At 39.3% G+C, this 17,675-nt stretch overlaps 1 protein-coding gene across 1 annotated transcript in view; it reads right to left on the bottom strand.

The window, feature by feature from the left end:
* Nucleotides 1-16,630, bottom strand: part of LOC128656929 (cysteine-rich secretory protein 2-like) — a 124,577-nt gene extending 107,947 nt beyond the window's left edge. Inside the window, exon 1 of the mRNA XM_053711103.1 lies at nucleotides 16,598-16,630. Within this exon, the coding sequence (XP_053567078.1) occupies nucleotides 16,598-16,630 (33 nt within the window). The remainder of the gene's footprint in view (nucleotides 1-16,597) is intronic.
* Between the last annotated feature and the right edge of the window lie 1,045 nt (nucleotides 16,631-17,675).

Below are 17,675 nucleotides of genomic sequence, written 5' to 3'. Positions count from 1 at the left end.
AGCAGCAACAAACATTAACGAAATCTAGGAGATGATTTTTCTAAAACAAGCTGCAGGTCAAAATCTGTAGCAACTAACTGAAACCAAAACACAACTTGGAGAGACACAAACAAGTCAAAAGTTATGTTCAAGAAAGCAAAAAGTGATCCCACAACACAAGGAAGCTACATCAACTTTTTACCAGCCAAAGGAATCGCTTATTTCAATATTTGGCTTTCCTTGTTTACAATGGTGGACTTTTTAATATTTCTCACACTATAAAAAGGTGGGATTTGTACCACTGAATGTATTTTTTTCCAAGCAGTTGTTTTTTTGGGAAAATGTGTTATGTTTGATAAAATAAACAAACAAATATATAAAAAATATAATAAAAATTATAATGTTAAACACTAAAAACAGTCATATAAAATCATTTTCCTCTATATAGTTAGAAAACAAGTGACATGTATTAACCTTTAGTTTTAATATTTTCTTTAAAATAATTGTAGGAACTTTTTGTAATACATTGCTTTATTGTTGAGATATGCAATACATATTTCTAATGCTCATTTTATTTATGAAAAGTTCAAAAAATACACTTAATAGATGATTAGTGCTGCAGAATCTGTTGGAGCTCTACCAATAAATGATCATCATCATAGTAATACTAATATAACTACACATTTCAACATTTAGCAACATACAGCTGGATTACGAGTTTTGCGTTATGAGTGAAAAAGCATTGTTATGCTTCATAACAATACTTTTCCCCTAATGCCCCTATTACAAGTCTTGTAGGTATAGGTGTACCGCACACCTTTTTGGCCGTCATGCAACATCAGTACCACACTTCTAAAAAAATCCTTTATCAATGGGACTCCCATAGCGCCGGTATTACAAGTTTACCTGGGAGGCCAAAAAGTGAGCGGTTATGAGTTTTACGTTACAAAGCTGTACCATAAAACTCATAACTTAAGTGTTACAAAGTACACTAACACCCATAAACTACCTATTAATCCCTAAACCGAGACCTTCCTGGATCGCAAACACTAAAATAAAATGATTAACCCCTAGTCTTCCGCTCCGGACATTTTCGCCACTTAAAAAATGTATTAACCCCTATTCCCCGACATTGTCACCAGTATAATAAAATTATTAACCCCTAAACCGCCACCCTCCAGCTTCGCAAACACTATTTAAATATTATTAACCCCAAATCTGCCGTCCGCCAACACTGCTGCTATAATAAACCTATTAACCCCTAAACCGCCACACTCCCGCATCACTAAATAAATATATTAACCCCTAAACCTAACCCTAACCCTAACGTAACCCTAAGCATAACCCTAAGCCTAAGTCTAACCCTAACCACCCTAACTTAAATATAATTAAAAAATCTAAATAAAACTTACAATTATTACCTAAATCACCTATTTCAAACTAAATACAAACTTACCTGTATAAAAAAAAAACTAAGCCAGCTACAATATAACTAATAGTTATATTGTAGCTATCTTAGGTTTAATTTTTTTATTTCACAGGTAAGTTTGTATTTATTTTAACTAGGTAGACTAGTTAGTAAATAGTTATTAACTATTTACTAGCTACCTAGCTAAAATAAATACAAATTTACCTGTAAAATAAATCCTAACCTGCCTTACACTAGAACCTAATATTACAATAAAATAAAATAAATTAAATTAAATTAAAAAAATACAATTATCTAAATTACAAAAACAATAAAAACTAAATTACACAAAATAAAGAAATTAACCAAAATAAAAATGAATTTCTCCTAATCTAATAGCCCTATCAAAATAAAAAATCCCTCCCAAAATAAAAAGCAAACCCTAGCCTACACTAAACTGCCAATAGTCCTTAAAAGGGCCTTTTGCAGGGCATTTCCCCAAAGAAATCAGCTCTTTTACCTATAAAAAAATACAAACAACCCCCAACAGTAAAACCCACCACCCACACAACCAAACCCCCCAAATAAAATTCTATCTAAAAAAACCTAAGCTAACCATTGCCCTGAAAAGGGCATTTGGATGGGCATTGCCCTTAAAAAGGAATTTAGCTCATTTGGATGGGCATTGCCATTAAAAGGGCATTTAGCTGTTTTACATTGCCCAAAACCCTACACTAAAAATAAATCCCACCCAATAAACCCTTACAAAAACCTAACACTAACCTCCGACAATCCACTTACAGTTTTCCAAGACCAGACATCGATCCTCATCGAAGCCAGCAGAAGCCTTCATCCAAGTGGGCAGAAGTTTTCACCCAGACGGCATCTTCTATCCTCATCTATCCAGTGTGGAGCGGGTCCATCTTCAAGACATCTGTCGCGGAGCATCCTCTTCTTCCAATAGTTGCTGGAGAATGAAGTTTCCCTTTAAGTGACGTCATCTAAGTTGGCGTCCCTTACATTCCGATTGGCTGATATAATTCTATCAGTCAATAGGAATTAAAGGTGAAAAAATCCTATTGGCTGTTGCAATCAGCCCTCCCAAAATAAAAAGAAAACCCTAGCCTACACTAAACTGCCAATAGTCCTTAAAAGGGCCTTTTGCAAGGCATTTCCCCAAAGAAATCAGCTCTTTTACCTATAAAAAAATACAAACAACCCCCAACAGTAAAACCCACCACCCACACAACCAAACCCCCCAAATAAAATTATATCTAAATAAACCTAAGCTAACCATTGCCCTGAAAAGGGAATTTGGATGGGCATTGCCCTTAAAAGGGCATTTAGCTCATTTGGATGGGCATTGCCCTTAAAAGGATCCAATCAGCCAATAGGATTGAGCTTGCATTCAGAGGTTAGTTTTTGTTTTTTTAAGCGTTTATTGGGTGGGTTTTAGTTTTAGAGTAGGGTTCTGGACAAGTAAAAGAGCTAAATGCCCTTTTAAGGGCAATGCCCATCCAAATGCCCTTTTCAGGGCAATGGTTAGCTTAGGTTTATTTAGATAGGCCTAGATTTAGTGTTTTGTCAGTAAGGACCCGCGTAGCTAACGTCGGCTTTTTTCTGGCCGCACCATAAAAATAACTCTGGTATTGAGAGTCCACATAAAGGCTTGCTTTAGGCTCCAAAAAAGGAGCGTAGAGCATTTTTAACGCAGCTTCAACTCTCGATACCAGAGTTGCTTACGCAAGCGGCCAGCCTAAAAAATGTGCTCGTGCACGATTCCCCCATAGAAAACAATGGGGCTGTTTGAGCTGAAAAAAAACCTAACACCTGCAAAAAAGCCGCGTTCAGCTCCTAACGCAGCCCCATTGTTTGCTATGCGGAAACACTTCCTACGTCTGCACCTAACACCCTAACATGTACCCGAGTCTAAACATCCCTAACCTTACACTTATTAACACCTATTCTGCCGCCCCCGCTATTGTTGCCCCTGCATATTATTATTAACCCCTAATCTGCCGCTCCGTAAACCGCCGCTACTTACATTATCCTTATGTACCCCTAATCTGCTGCCCTAACATCGCCGACCCCTATATTATATTTATTAACCCCTAATCTGCCCCCCACAACGTCGCCTCCACCTGCCTACACTTATTAACCCCTAATCTGCCGAGCGGACCTGAGCGATACTATAATAAAGTTATTAACCCCTAATCCGCCTCACTAACCCTATAATAAATAGTATTAACCCCTAATCTGCCCTCCCTAACATCGCCGACACCTAACTTCAATTATTAACCCCTAATCTGCCGACCGGAGCTCACCACTATTCTAATAAATGTATTAACCCCTAAAGCTAAGTCTAACCCTAACACTAACACCCCCCCTAAGTTAAATATAATTTTAATCTAACGAAATTAATTAACTCTTATTAAATAAATTATTCCTATTTAAAGCTAAATACTTACCTGTAAAATAAATCCTAATATAGCTACAATATAAATTATAATTACATTGTAGCTATTTTAGGATTAATATTTATTTTACAGGCAAATTTGTAATTATTTTAACCAGGTACAATAGCTATTAAATAGTTAAGAACTATTTAATAGTTACCTAGTTAAAATAATTACAACATTACCTGTAAAATAAATCCTAACCTAAGTTACAATTAAACCTAACACTATACTATCATTAAATTAATTAAATAAAATACCTACAATTACCTACAATTAAACCTAACACTACACTATCAATACATTAATTAAATACAATATCTACAAATAACTACAATGAAATAAACTAACTAAAGTACAAAAAATAAAAAAGAACTAAGTTACAAAAAATAAAAAAATATCTACAAACATAAGAAAAATATTACAACAATTTTAAACTAATTACACCTACTCTAAGCCCCCTAATAAAACAACAAAGCCCCCCAAAATAAAAAATGCCCTACCCTATTCTAAATTACTAAAGTTAAAAGCTCTTTTACCTTACCAGCCCTGAACAGGGCCCTTTGCGGGGCATGCCCCAAGAAGTTCAGCTCTTTTGCCTGTAAAAAAAACATACAATACCCCCCCCCAACATTACAACCCACCACCCACATACCCCTAATCTAACCCAAACCCCCCTTAAATAAACCTAACACTAAGCCCCTGAAGATCTTCCTACCTTATCTTCACCATACAAGGTTCACCAATCCGTCCTGAAGAGCTCCTCCGATGTCCTGATCCAAGCCCAAGCGGGGGGCTGAAGATGTCCATGATCCGGTAGAAGTCTTCATCCAAGTGGGGCAGAAGAGGTCTTCCATCCGATTGAAGTCTTCATCCAAGCGGGGCAGAAGAGATCTTCCATCCGATTGAAGTCTTCATACAGGCGGCATCTTCTATCGACATCCATCTGGAGCGGAGCGGCAGCATCCTGAAGACCTCCGACGCGGAACATCCATCCTGGCCGACGACTGAACGACGAATGACGGTTCCTTTAAATGACGTCATCCAAGATGGCGTCCCTCGAATTCCGATTGGCTGATAGGATTCTATCAGCCAATCGGAATTAAGGTAGGAATATTCTGATTGGCTGATGGAATCAGCCAATCAGAATCAAGTTCAATCCGATTGGCTTGCATTCTATTGGTTGTTCCGATCAGCCAATAGAATGCAAGCTAAATCTGATTGGCTGATTCCATCAGCCAATCAGAATATTCCTACCTAAATTCCGATTGGCTGATAGAATCCTATCAGCCAATCGGAATTCGAGGGACGCCATCTTGGATGACGTCATTTAAAGGAACCATCATTCGTCGTTCAGTCGTCGGCCAGGATGGATGTTCCGCGTCGGAGGTCTTCAGGATGCTGCCGCTCCGCTCCAGATGGATGTCGATAGAAGATGCCGCCTGTATGAAGACTTCAATCGGATGGAAGATCTCTTCTGCCCCGCTTGGATGAAGACTTCAATCGGATGGAAGACCTCTTCTGCCCCACTTGGATGAAGACTTCTACCGGATCATGGACATCTTCAGCCCCCCGCTTGGGCTTGGATCAGGACATCGGAGGAGCTCTTCAGGACGGATTGGTGAACCTTGTATGGTGAAGATAAGGTAGGAAGATCTTCAGGGGCTTAGTGTTAGGTTTATTTAAGGGGGGTTTGGGTTAGATTAGGGGTATGTGGGTGGTGGGTTGTAATGTTGGGGGGGGGGTATTGTATGTTTTTTTTACAGGCAAAAGAGCTGAACTTCTTGGGGCATGCCCCGCAAAGGGCCCGTCGTCGGCCAGGATGGATGTTCCGCGTCGGAGGTCTTCAGGATGCTGCCGCTCCGCTCCAGATGGATGTCGATAGAAGATGCCGCCTGGATGAAGACTTCAATCGGATGGAAGACCTCTTCTGCCCCGCTTGGATGAAGACTTCAATCGGATGGAAGACCTCTTCTGCCCCGCTTGGATGAAGACTTCTACCGGATCATGGACATCTTCAGCCCCCCGCTTGGGCTTGGATCAGGACATCGGAGGAGCTCTTCAGGACGGATCGGTGAACCTGGTATGGTGAAGATAAGGTAGGAAGATCTTCAGGGGCTTAGTGTTAGGTTTATTTAAGGGGGGGTTGGGTGGTGGGTTGTAATGTTGGGGGGGGTATTGTATGTTTTTTTTACAGGCAAAAGAGCTGAACTTCTTGGGGCATGCCCCGCAAAGGGCCCTGTTCAGGGCTGGTAAGGTAAAAGAGCTTTTAACTTTAGTAATTTAGAATAGGGTAGGGCATTTTTTATTTTGGGGGGCTTTGTTGTTTTATTAGGGGGCTTAGAGTAGGTGTAATTAGTTTAAAATTGTTGTAATATTTTTCTTATGTTTGTAGATATTTTTTTATTTTTTGTAACTTAGTTCTTTTTTATTTTTTGTACTTTAGTTAGTTTATTTCATTGTAGTTATTTGTAGATATTGTATTTAATTAATTTATTGATAGTGTAGTGTTAGGTTTAATTGTAGGTAATTGTAGTTATTTTATTTAATTAATTTAATGATAGTATAGTGTTAGGTTTAATTGTAACTTAGGTTAGGATTTATTTTACAGGTAATGTTGTAATTATTTTAACTAGGTAACTATTAAATAGTTCTTAACTATTTAATAGCTATTGTACCTGGTTAAAATAATTACAAAGTTGCCTGTAAAATAAATATTAATCCTAAAATAGCTACAATGTAATTATAATTTATATTGTAGCTATATTAGGATTTATTTTACAGTTAAGTATTTAGCTTTAAATAGGATTAATTTATTTAATAAGAGTTAATTAATTTCGTTAGATTAAAATTATATTTAATTTAGGGGGGTGTTAGTGTTAGGGTTAGACTTAGCTTTAGGGGTTAATACATTTATTAGAATAGCGGTGAGCTCCAGTCAGCAGATTAGGGGTTAATAATTGAAGTTAGGTGTCGGCGATGTTAGGGAGGGCAGATTAGCGGTTAATACTATTTATTATAGGGTTAGTGAGGCAGATTAGGGGTTAATAACTTTATTATAGTAGCGGTGCGGTCCGCTCGGCAGATTAGGGGTTAATAAGTGTAGGCAGGTGGAGGCGACGTTGAGGGGGGCAGATTAGGGGTTAATAAATATAATATAGGGGTCGGCGGTGTTAGGGGCAGCAGATTAGGGGTACATAAGGATAACGTAGGTGGCGGTGCTTTGCGATCGGCAGATTAGGGGTTAATAAGTGTAGGTAGCTGGCGGCGATGTTGTGGGGGGCAGGTTAGGGGTTAATAAATATAATATAGGGGTCGGCGGTGTTAGGGGCAGCAGATTAGGGGTACATAAAGATAACGTAGTTGCCGGTCGGCAGATTAGGGGTTAAAAAAAATTAATCGAGTGGCGGAGATGTGGGGGGACCTCGGTTTAGGGGTACATAGGTAGTTTATGGGTGTTAGTGTACTTTAGAGTACAGTAGTTAAGAGCTTTATAAACCGGCGTTAGCCCAGAAAGCTCTTAACTACTGACTTTTTTCCTGCGGCTGGAGTTTTGTCGTTAGATTTCTAACGCTCACTTCAGACACGACTCTAAATACCGGAGTTAGAAAAATCCCATTGAAAGGATAGGATACGCAATTTACGTAAGGGGATCTGCGGTATGGAAAAGTCGCGGCTGAAAAGTGAGCGTTAGACCCTTTTTTGAGTGACTCAAAATACCAGAGTTAGCCTAAAACCAGCGTTAGGAGCCTCTAACGCTGGTTTTCACGGCTAACGCCAAACTCCAAATCTAGGCCATAGGTTTTTATTTGGGGGGGTTGGTTGTGTGAGTGGTGGTTTTAATGTTGGGGGGTTGTTTGTATTTTTTTTTTCAGGTAAAAGAGCTGATTTATTTGGTGCAATGCCCTGCAAAAGACCCTTTTAAGGGCTATTGTCAGTTTAGTGTAGGCTGGGGGGGTTTATTTGGGGGGCTTTTTAATTTTGATAGGGCTATTAGATTAGGAGTATTTTTTTCTATTTTTGTTAATTTCTTTTTCATTTTGTGTAATTTTGTTTTAATTTTTTTTTTGTAATTTAGATAATTGTATTTTCTTAATTTAATTAATTTTATTTTATTGTTATGTTAGGTTTTAGTGTAAGGCAAAATAAGAAGAAGGTGCCACAATAGTGTGTATCAATTTGACAATGACTCTGCGCACCCACAGTATGAATCGTATTTAAGAGATATACAGCACTTGATAAGTGCCACAAGAGCCTCCTGGACTATCAACAGCTGTCCAGATCGCTGTCCTCCCGCAAAGACTGCAACTCTCCTGGAGATAGACAGCACTTGATAAGTGCCACAAGAGCCTCCTGGGCCATTAAGAGCTGTCCAGATAAATGATCCCACGTAAAGACCACAGCTCTCCTGCTAATGATAGTGTGCCATATTTCTCACTCCTCAAAGGGGATAGCACTATTGTAGTCTAGGTTCATCAGCTGTGTGGCTATATATAGGAATACAAACAACTATATCCCAGTATCCTCCAATGCACAATTAAAAGTTTGTCAAAGGCTGTGATGTATAATGTAAAAAAAATAGATTTATTTAAAACAAATCAGTTCCACAACGTGTTTCCTGGTCTCCAGGACCGCTTCATCAGGACCTAGACTAAATAGTGCTATCCCCTTGGAGGAGTGAGAAATATGGCACACTATCATTAGCAGGAGAGCTGTGGTCTTTACGTGGGATCAACAATTTGGACAATTAAAAGTTCGTCAAAGGCTGTGATGTATAATGTAAAAAAAATAGATTTATTTAAAACAAATCAGTTCCACAACGTGTTTCCTGGTCTCCAGGACCGCTTCATCAGGACCTAGACTAAATAGTGCTATCCCCTTGGAGGAGTGAGAAATATGGCACACTATCATTAGCAGGAGAGCTGTGGTCTTTACGTGGGATCAACAATTTGGACAGCCACAAGAGCCTCCTGGGCCATTAAGAGCTGTCCAGATAAATGATCCCACGTAAAGACCACAGCTCTCCTGCTAATGATAGTGTGCCATATTTCTCACTCCTCAAAGGGGATAGCACTATTGTAGTCTAGGTTCATCAGCTGTGTGGCTATATATAGGAATACAAACAACTATATCCCAGTATCCTCCAATGCACAATTAAAAGTTCGTCAAAGGCTGTGATGTATAATGTAAAAAAAATAGATTTATTTAAAACAAATCAGTTCCACAACGTGTTTCCTGGTCTCCAGGACCGCTTCATCAGGACCTAGACTAAATAGTGCTATCCCCTTGGAGGAGTGAGAAATATGGCACACTATCATTAGCAGGAGAGCTGTGGTCTTTACGTGGGATCAACAATTTGGACAGCTGTTAATGGTCCAGGAGACCTCGCTGAATGCGGAGAGCAATACGCTCTCCGTATTCAGCATTGTGAGCTGCTAGTGCAAAGCCGCCCCCTGCAGATTCAAGGCCAATCGGCCACCAGCAGAGGGTTGTCAATTAACCCAATCATACTCGATCAAGTTGATTTGTGGCGATGTCTGTCTGCCTGCTCAGAGCAGGTAAACAGGGTTATAGAGCAGCGGTCTTTAGACCGCTGCTTCATAACTTCTGTTACTGGAGAGCCTGCAGGCTTGCCAGAAACATGGGGCATCAAGCTCCATATGGAGCTTGATAGATAGGCCCCTTGGACTTAACGTCATATTCTAGTATTAAGTAACTTCATATAAGAATCTCACTGATGTTACTTAATCCCATAGAGTGCATAATCTGCCACTAACCATTTTGGTCTAGCAATCACAGAAAAAATTGCAAATATTATTTTTCACTCTTTGAATTCAGTGGATATTACCTTAACGTGTATCTCAACTCATGGCGTTCTAATGGCGGCCAGAGTAACGGCATTGCCACTGCGTCATAATGACGCAGGTGATCCCTCTTGCTATTCATAAATTTGCAATACAAACTTGCATTCTGTGAGAAAATTCAAGATGTCAACATGCACATGGTAATGTATACTAAAGATACAAAATTATTATTATTATTATTTTCATTATTATTATCAGGTATTTGTAGAGCACCAACAGATTTTGAAGCACTATAAACATAGGTGGTATACAAGATAACATTTACAGGGATCAAATGCATAAAGGGCCTTGCCGAGAGTAGAACTTGTGAAGGTGCACTACAAACAGATGGGCTCATAGGCTTACATGCTAAGGGGTTTAAGGAGATAGGAGTGGAGATAAGAAGGTTAGTGTAGGTTGTATGCATCCCTGAATAGTAAAGTCATTTAGGGAGTGCTTGAAGCTTTCACAACTAGGGCAGAGTCTTATGGAGCCAGGCAGAGAGTTCCATAAGATGGAAGCCAGTCTGGCGAAGTCTTGAAAACGGGAATGTGAGGAGGTAACAAGAGTGGAGGAGAATAGGAGATCATGAGAGGAGCGAAGGAGACAGGAGGGAGAGTATCTGGAGACAAGGTTTGATATTTAGGGGGGAGCAGAGCAGTTGTCAGAGTCAAGAGTGACCCCAAAATATTAGGCATGTGGTGTAGGGGTAATGATGGAGTTATCAACAGTTATAGAGAAATGGAGGGTGGAGATTTGGGAAGAAGGGGGAAAATAAGGAGTTCAGTTTTGGAGAGATTTAGCTTGATGTAGTGAGAGGACATCCACAATGATATATGAGAGAGTCAGTTAGTGACACAGGTTAGCAAGGAAGGATTTAGGTCTGCTGCAGAGAGGTAGATTTGGGTGTTATCGGCATACAAATCATATTGAAACCCATAAGACACAGCTCTCTCATGGTTCTCTTCCTATCTGTCTAACCATACCTTTAGTGTAGCCTTTTCTGGGGCATCCTCTGCCTCATTACCACTTTCTGTTGGGGGTATGGTGCAGCAGTGGAAGCTGTGTCTGAAGGAGAGAGCCAGGTTTCTGTGAGAGCCAGAAGAATTAGAGAGTGGGAGATAAAAAGCTTGTTGCAAACAGAGCGAGAGTTTCAGAGTGCACAAGTGAAGGGGGTAGTGGCTTTAGATGCAAAAGGAATAAGATTAAGGTTACCAGAGTTTTGTTTTTGAAGTCTATTGAAAGGCAAACATGGGTGTATAGGGCAAGGAAGTTGTGGGGGACCAGGATTAGGGGGAGATGTCACCAGCAGCTAAGAGGGAGAGTGACATGAGATGAGATGCCGATTTGAAGTAATGTTTTTGGGATGAGGTGCAAGGGGTAGAGAGAGTCTATAGGAATGTGTGAAGTTCATCAATACAAATGTAAGGTGAGATTAAGAGAGATGGGCTAATGAACCGTGCAGGTAGTGAGGGGGAAGGAGTAATTGAATAAAGTAGTTTGTTATAGAGACAAAATGTAGCAAAAAAGAATATTAGGAAATTTAGCATTTTTACAAAATAGTCAAACAGTGGATTAAACACAGTATTACAACAGAACTTGCCTTATGCCTTGTACAATCTTTGTTTAACCCCTTAGTGACCAGAGCACTTTTCCATTTTCTGTCCGTTTGGGACCAAGGCTATTTTTACATTTTTGCGGTGTTTGTGTTTAGCTGTAATTTTCTTCTTACTCATTTACTGTACCCACACATATTATATACCGTTTTTCTCGCCATTAAATGGACTTTCTAAAGATACCATTATTTTCATCATATCTTATAATTTACTATAAAAAAAATGTTAAAATATGAGGAAAAATGGAAAAAAAACACACTTTTTCTAACTTTGACCCCCAAAATCTGTTACATATCTAAAACCACCAAAAAACACCCATGCTAAATAGTTTCTAAATTTTGTCCTGAGTTTAGAAATACCCAATGTTTACATGTTCTTTGCTTTTTTTGCAACTTATAGGGCCATAAATACAAGTAGCACTTTGCTATTTCCAAACCATTTTTTTCCAAAATTAGCGCTAGTTACATTAGAACACTGATATCTTTCAGGAATCCCTGAATATCCCTTGACATGTATATATTTTTTTTTAGTAGACATCCCAAAGTATTGATCTAGGCCAATTTTGGTATATTTCATACCACCATTTCACCGCCAAATGCGATCAAATACAAAAAATTGTTCACTTTTTCACAAATTTTTTCACAAACTTTAGGTTTCTCACTGAAATCATTTACAAACAGCTTGTGCAATTATGGCATAAATGGTTGTAAATTCCTCTCTGGGATCCCCTTTGTTCAGAAATAGCACACATATATGGCTTTGGCGTTGCTTTTTGGTAATTAGAAGGCCGCTAAATGCCACTGCGCACCACAACTGTATCATGCCCAGCAGTTAAGGGGTTAATTAGGGAGCTTTTAGGGAGCTTGTAGGGTTAATTTTAGCTTTAGTGTAGTGTAGTAGACAACCCCAAGTATTGATCTAGGCACATTTTGGTATATTTCATGCCACCATTTCACCGCCAAATGCGATCAAATTAAAAAAAACGTAAAATTTTTCACAATTTTAGGTTTCTCACTGAAATCATTTACAAACAGCTTGTGCAATTATGGCACAAATGGTTGTAAATGCTTGTCTGGGATCCCCTTTGTTCAGAAATAGCAGACATATATGACTTTGGCGTTGCTTTCTGGTAATTAGAAGGCCACTAAATCCTGTTGCGCCTCACACGTGTATTATGGCTAGCAGTGAAAGGGTTAATTAGGGAGTTTGTAGTGAGCTTGCAGGGTTAATTTTAGCTTTAGTGTAGAGATCAGCCTCCCATCTGACACATCCCACCCCCTGATCCCTCCCAAACAGCTCCCTTCCCTCCCCCACCCCACAATTGTCCCCGCCATCTTAAGTACTGGCAGAAAGTCTGCCAGTACTAAAATAAAAGGGTTTTAAAAAAAAAAATGAATTTTTTTTTAACATATTTACATATGCTACTGTGTAGGATCCCCCCCTTAGCCCCCAACCTCCCTGATCCCCCCCAAAACCGCTCTCTAACCCTCCCCTCTGCCTTATTGGGGGCCATCTTGGGTACTGGCAGCTGTCTGCCAGTACCCAGTTTACAATAAAAAGTGCTTTTTTTTTGTTTTTTTGTTTTTTTCTGTAGTGTAGCTTCCCCCCCCCCACCCCCCACAGACAAACCCCCACCACCTTGCTGATTGTTTTAATTTTAATTTTTTTTATATTTTTTATTTCCCCATTTTCTGCAGTGTAGCGGTTCCCACCCGCTCCCTCCCCGTGCACACGCCCGCCCCCACCCTCCCATGCATGCGCGCGCGCCCGTGCGCGCCACCAGCCACCCCCGCCCACGATCCCGCTCCCCTTCACAACCACAGGGCCATCGATGGCCGCCACCCGCCTCCCGGTCCGGCTCCCACCCACCAACACAGGGAGCAACCGATCTCCGGTGCAGAGAGGGCCACAGAGTGGCTCTCTCTGCACCGGATGACTTAAAAAGGTTATTGCGGGATGCCTCCATATCGAGGCATCACTGCAATAACCGGAAAGCAGCTGGAAGCGAGCAGGATCGCTTCCAGCTGCTTTCCACACTGAGGACGTGCAGGGTACGTTCTCAGGCATTAACTGCCTTTTTTCTGAGGACGTACCCTGCACGTCCTCAGTCGTTAAGGGGTTAATTCTTGTATAATTATTTTGCCTAATTCTTAGTACCTCACTAAACCTGCAATGCTACCCTATAGCAGTGTTAAATTTATAGGACAGAGTGTTCATCTGATTCCAATAAATTAATTAATGACATGATCAAAGACAGTCAAAAGACCAAATTGGAAAATTTGATCAGGGTGAGATAAGTTTAAAAAAAAAAAAAAGAAAAGAAAATTTGGAGGAGGCTGGGACTTATAAATTTAGGAATTATCACAAGTATTGACAAGTTTTGAACATCACATAGCTAAAGACAAGATATCATCAAAGAAAATGCATAACAATTCACAGACTACAGGCAGATACCAAAAGAGAGACTTAGAAAAAATACAGTTGCCACAGAAAAAAGGGAATTTTGCAGGAGTTGAATGCAGGACACAATTCACGTACCAAAAGAGCGACTTAGAAAGAATACAGTTGCCACGGAAAACAGGGAATAAAACAGAGAATTTGGCAGGAGTTGAATGCAGGACCTAATTCACATACCAAAAGAGAGACTTAGAAAGAATACAGTTGCCACAGAAAACAGGGAATTTGGCAGGCGTTGAATACAGGACCCAATTCACATACCAAAAGAGAAACTTAGAAAGAATACAGTTGCCACAGAAAACAGGGAATTTGACAGTAGTTTAATGCAGGACCCAATTCACATAGCAAAATAGAGCTTTAGAAAGAATACAGTTGCCACAAAATACTTTATACTACATACTAAATGATGGCTATAAATTAAACAGCAATATTAATATACTATACATCCTGATAGAGGAGCTATACCTAAACTCGGGCTCTTAAAGGGATATATATTTATTCACGTGTCAACTGTAATAGAAACAAAGAGAATGTGAAAGTATCACGATCAAATAGATATTGATGCAAGGCTCTATATTGAGTTTGACTCACCATCTTTTGAGAGCATCCCCTAATAAGAAAAACCATATACTTCGGTGTCGCCAGTTGGGCACGCATCCTCAAAGGAATTTTGGCTGTGCGAGGCAGCCAAAGGAATGTTGATGCATCCCGGTGGATTCTGAAAATGGACAAACCCGAAGCCTTAAAAAAAAAAAAAAATTCACCTGCCCGCACAAAATAACTAAAAAACACGTAACCACCCACACAAAGTATAAAAAAACAACTAAGTATTAACAAAGTATTAACAGCGTATTAATGAACACCAAAACCGCAAACCCCCACATCGCAAAATAATAAAGTAATTAAGCACTAATCCTCAAATAACATAATTAAAATATTAACTCCTTAACCTCCAACCCACCACATCACAATAAACCTAATTAACCTATTAACCCCTAAACCGGCAACTCCCCACATTGCAATAAATCTAATTAACCTATTAACCCCTAAACCGACAAAAAACCCACATCGCAATAAACCAAATTAACCTTTTAACTCCTAAACCACCAACCCCCCACAACGCAAATAACTTATTTAATTACTAAGCCCCCTAACCTAACACCCCCTAAATAAACCCCAATACTAAGTTACACTTAAATAAAACCTAACATTAAATTACAAAAAATAATCTAAAAATTACAAAAAATAATCTAAAATTAGAAAAAATAAAAAACTCTAAAATTACAGAAAAAATAAACAAAATTATCAAAAATAAAAAAATTAAACCTAATCCCTATAAAAATAAAAAAAACAAAATAAAAATACTCCCTAAACTAAACTATCAATAGCCCTAAAAACCAAAACCCCCCAAAATAAAAAAAAAACTAACTCTAAAAAAACCTAAACTTCCCATTGCACCTAAAGGGGCATTTGTATGGGCATTGCCCTTAAAAGGGCATTCCGCTCTTTTACTGCCCTTAAAAGGGCAATTGACTCTTTTACAGCCCATTAAATCATTAAACGCTTAGTTTTATACAGCTGCTGAGTGCTCCTTGGAATGTTTTTTGTGTCTAGTTTAAACCTAACATAAGTTAGTTCTAGTTTAACACCCTAACATAAACCCTGAGTCTAAACACCCCTAATATGCCCCCCCACCGACATCGCCGCAACCTACATAAACTTATTAACCCCTAATCTGCTGCTCCTGATATCGCCGCCACTTTACTAAAGTTATTAACTCCTATTCCCTTGCACCCCAACATTGCCCACACTATAATAAATCTATTAACCCCTCTTCCATTGCTCCCCGACATTGCCGCAACTAAATAAAGCTATTAACGCCTAAACCTCTGGCCTCCCACATCACTACCACTAAATAAACCTATTAACCCCTAAACCGCCAGTCCCCCAATCGTAACAACCTAAATTAATCTACATTAACCCCTAACCCTAACTTAACCCTAAGCCTAACCCTAACTCTGACACCCCCTAACTTAACATAATTAAAATATAGCTAAATTAAACTAGCAATTATTAACTAAATAATTCCTATTTAAAACTAAATACATACTTACCTGTGAAATAAAACCTAAGCTAGCTACAATATAAGTAATATTTTTATTGTAGCTAGCTTAGGTTTTATTTTTATTTGACTGGCAAGTTTGTATTTATTTGAACTAGGTAGATTAGTTAGTAAATAGTTATTAACTATTTACTAACTACCTAGCTAAAATAAATACAAAATTACCTGTCAAATAAAACCTAAGCTGCCTTACAGTAAATAATACAACACACCATTAAAAAGCGCCCCACACTCCACACAAATGCTCACAGTAAATGCACATCAAATATAACACTAAAAGGATATATGTCTGAAGAATGACATCCAAATTTCAAAGAGTCTTTTACAAATCACATCACTGGGTTGCTGCCACCACTGGTACACGGTTCTGGAGACCGGATTAACTACCGAAAATGAAAAAGAAAAGAAGCAGGGCACAACCCCTCTAAGTGTAATATGTAAGTTTCAAACAGGTTTTATTAACCTCTTAAGGACATATGACGGAATTTTTCCGTCATAAAACAATTGAGCAAACAGAAAGCTGTGTCCTTAAAGGGTTAAATGATACAATTTCACACTCACAAAGTAGAACCTCAAACCTGTGAGGTATGGTTAAAGCACTGGGGAACAGCTCATGGGTCTCTTAAGGCAAGATTACTGCAGCTCTAAAATGCAGCTCACTTAGTCTGGAGGTCCGGTGTATGCGTCTCACTAGAGTCATAGAGAATTCCACTCACAGATTCCAGTGACTCCTTAAGTCCTAGTACCATCCCCAAATGTATTAAAATAATCCATATTCCAAGAACATGCAGTTGATTAAAACACAAAGTTTTGTATAGCTACCACTGTGCTCAATCCTCAAACAGCTGTTTCGCAAGTTCAAAGCCGCCTACTTGCGAGTGCTGGAGCGGATGACGTGATGCGGTGGGCATGGCCTTACGCATTTCATAGGGAATCCCCCTACTTCGTCAGAGGCTGCCCACTAAAACCCCCATACATCTTAAATAATGATCCCTTAGACCAACCCCTCTTTGAAACTGGTCTAAGACATAACTGAAGCCATTGTTATTAAGGGAAAGTTTTGAATCTATTGGCACATTAAATTCATGATATATTTAATCAAATTTTGAATTACACACTGGAATACAAATATCTGCAAAGAATTTCGATGAAATACATATCATAAGAAGACTAAAATTTATGATCATATATGTTAATAAAATATATTAAAAAGGGGGGCGTGTCCTAACAGCGATCCTAGCTGGTCGCACTATCCAAGAGCTCTGATCGAATAGCTAAAAATCTGCCAATTTTTAGGCATCCTTGCACAGCCAAAACCGGGAAAATATAACCTCATCATTCACTAATCCCTCTGGGTGCTTATCACTGACTTTTGTGCTGTAATTTTGACATCAGTTCTCTGGTTCGGACATTAAGGGCCTGGAGCTGCGGCTCACTAAAGGCGGCGCTTCCCCCTCGGTAAACCCGAGGTATCTGCTCCTAACTGGGGGTCAGAATTTATCTATCGAGGTAAGAAAGGCAAACAGGTCTACAACAATAAGATTGGAACTGCCTACCCCAGAAATCACTTCATCCGGAGATAATGGAAATGGAACACTTGGTGGGAGAAGATAACATTCAGCAAGCGGATGTGATATGGGAGAGAATTGAAAAACTGCTTAAAAAGATGGTGGATAATGCACCATACGATCGCCTGCTGCACCACCTGCACAATAGAGAGAAAGCAGTGGGGAACTCAGTGGAATTCATCAGCGCGAGGTGTCCCATAGACACAGAACCTCTTCTGGGCCCTCT

This window comes from Bombina bombina, chromosome 4 (assembly GCF_027579735.1).
Source record: "Bombina bombina isolate aBomBom1 chromosome 4, aBomBom1.pri, whole genome shotgun sequence".
In the NCBI taxonomy this organism is placed as follows: domain Eukaryota; kingdom Metazoa; phylum Chordata; class Amphibia; order Anura; family Bombinatoridae; genus Bombina; species Bombina bombina.
Note: the sequence above shows the minus strand (reverse complement) of the source record. Positions and strands in the feature narration are given on the sequence as shown.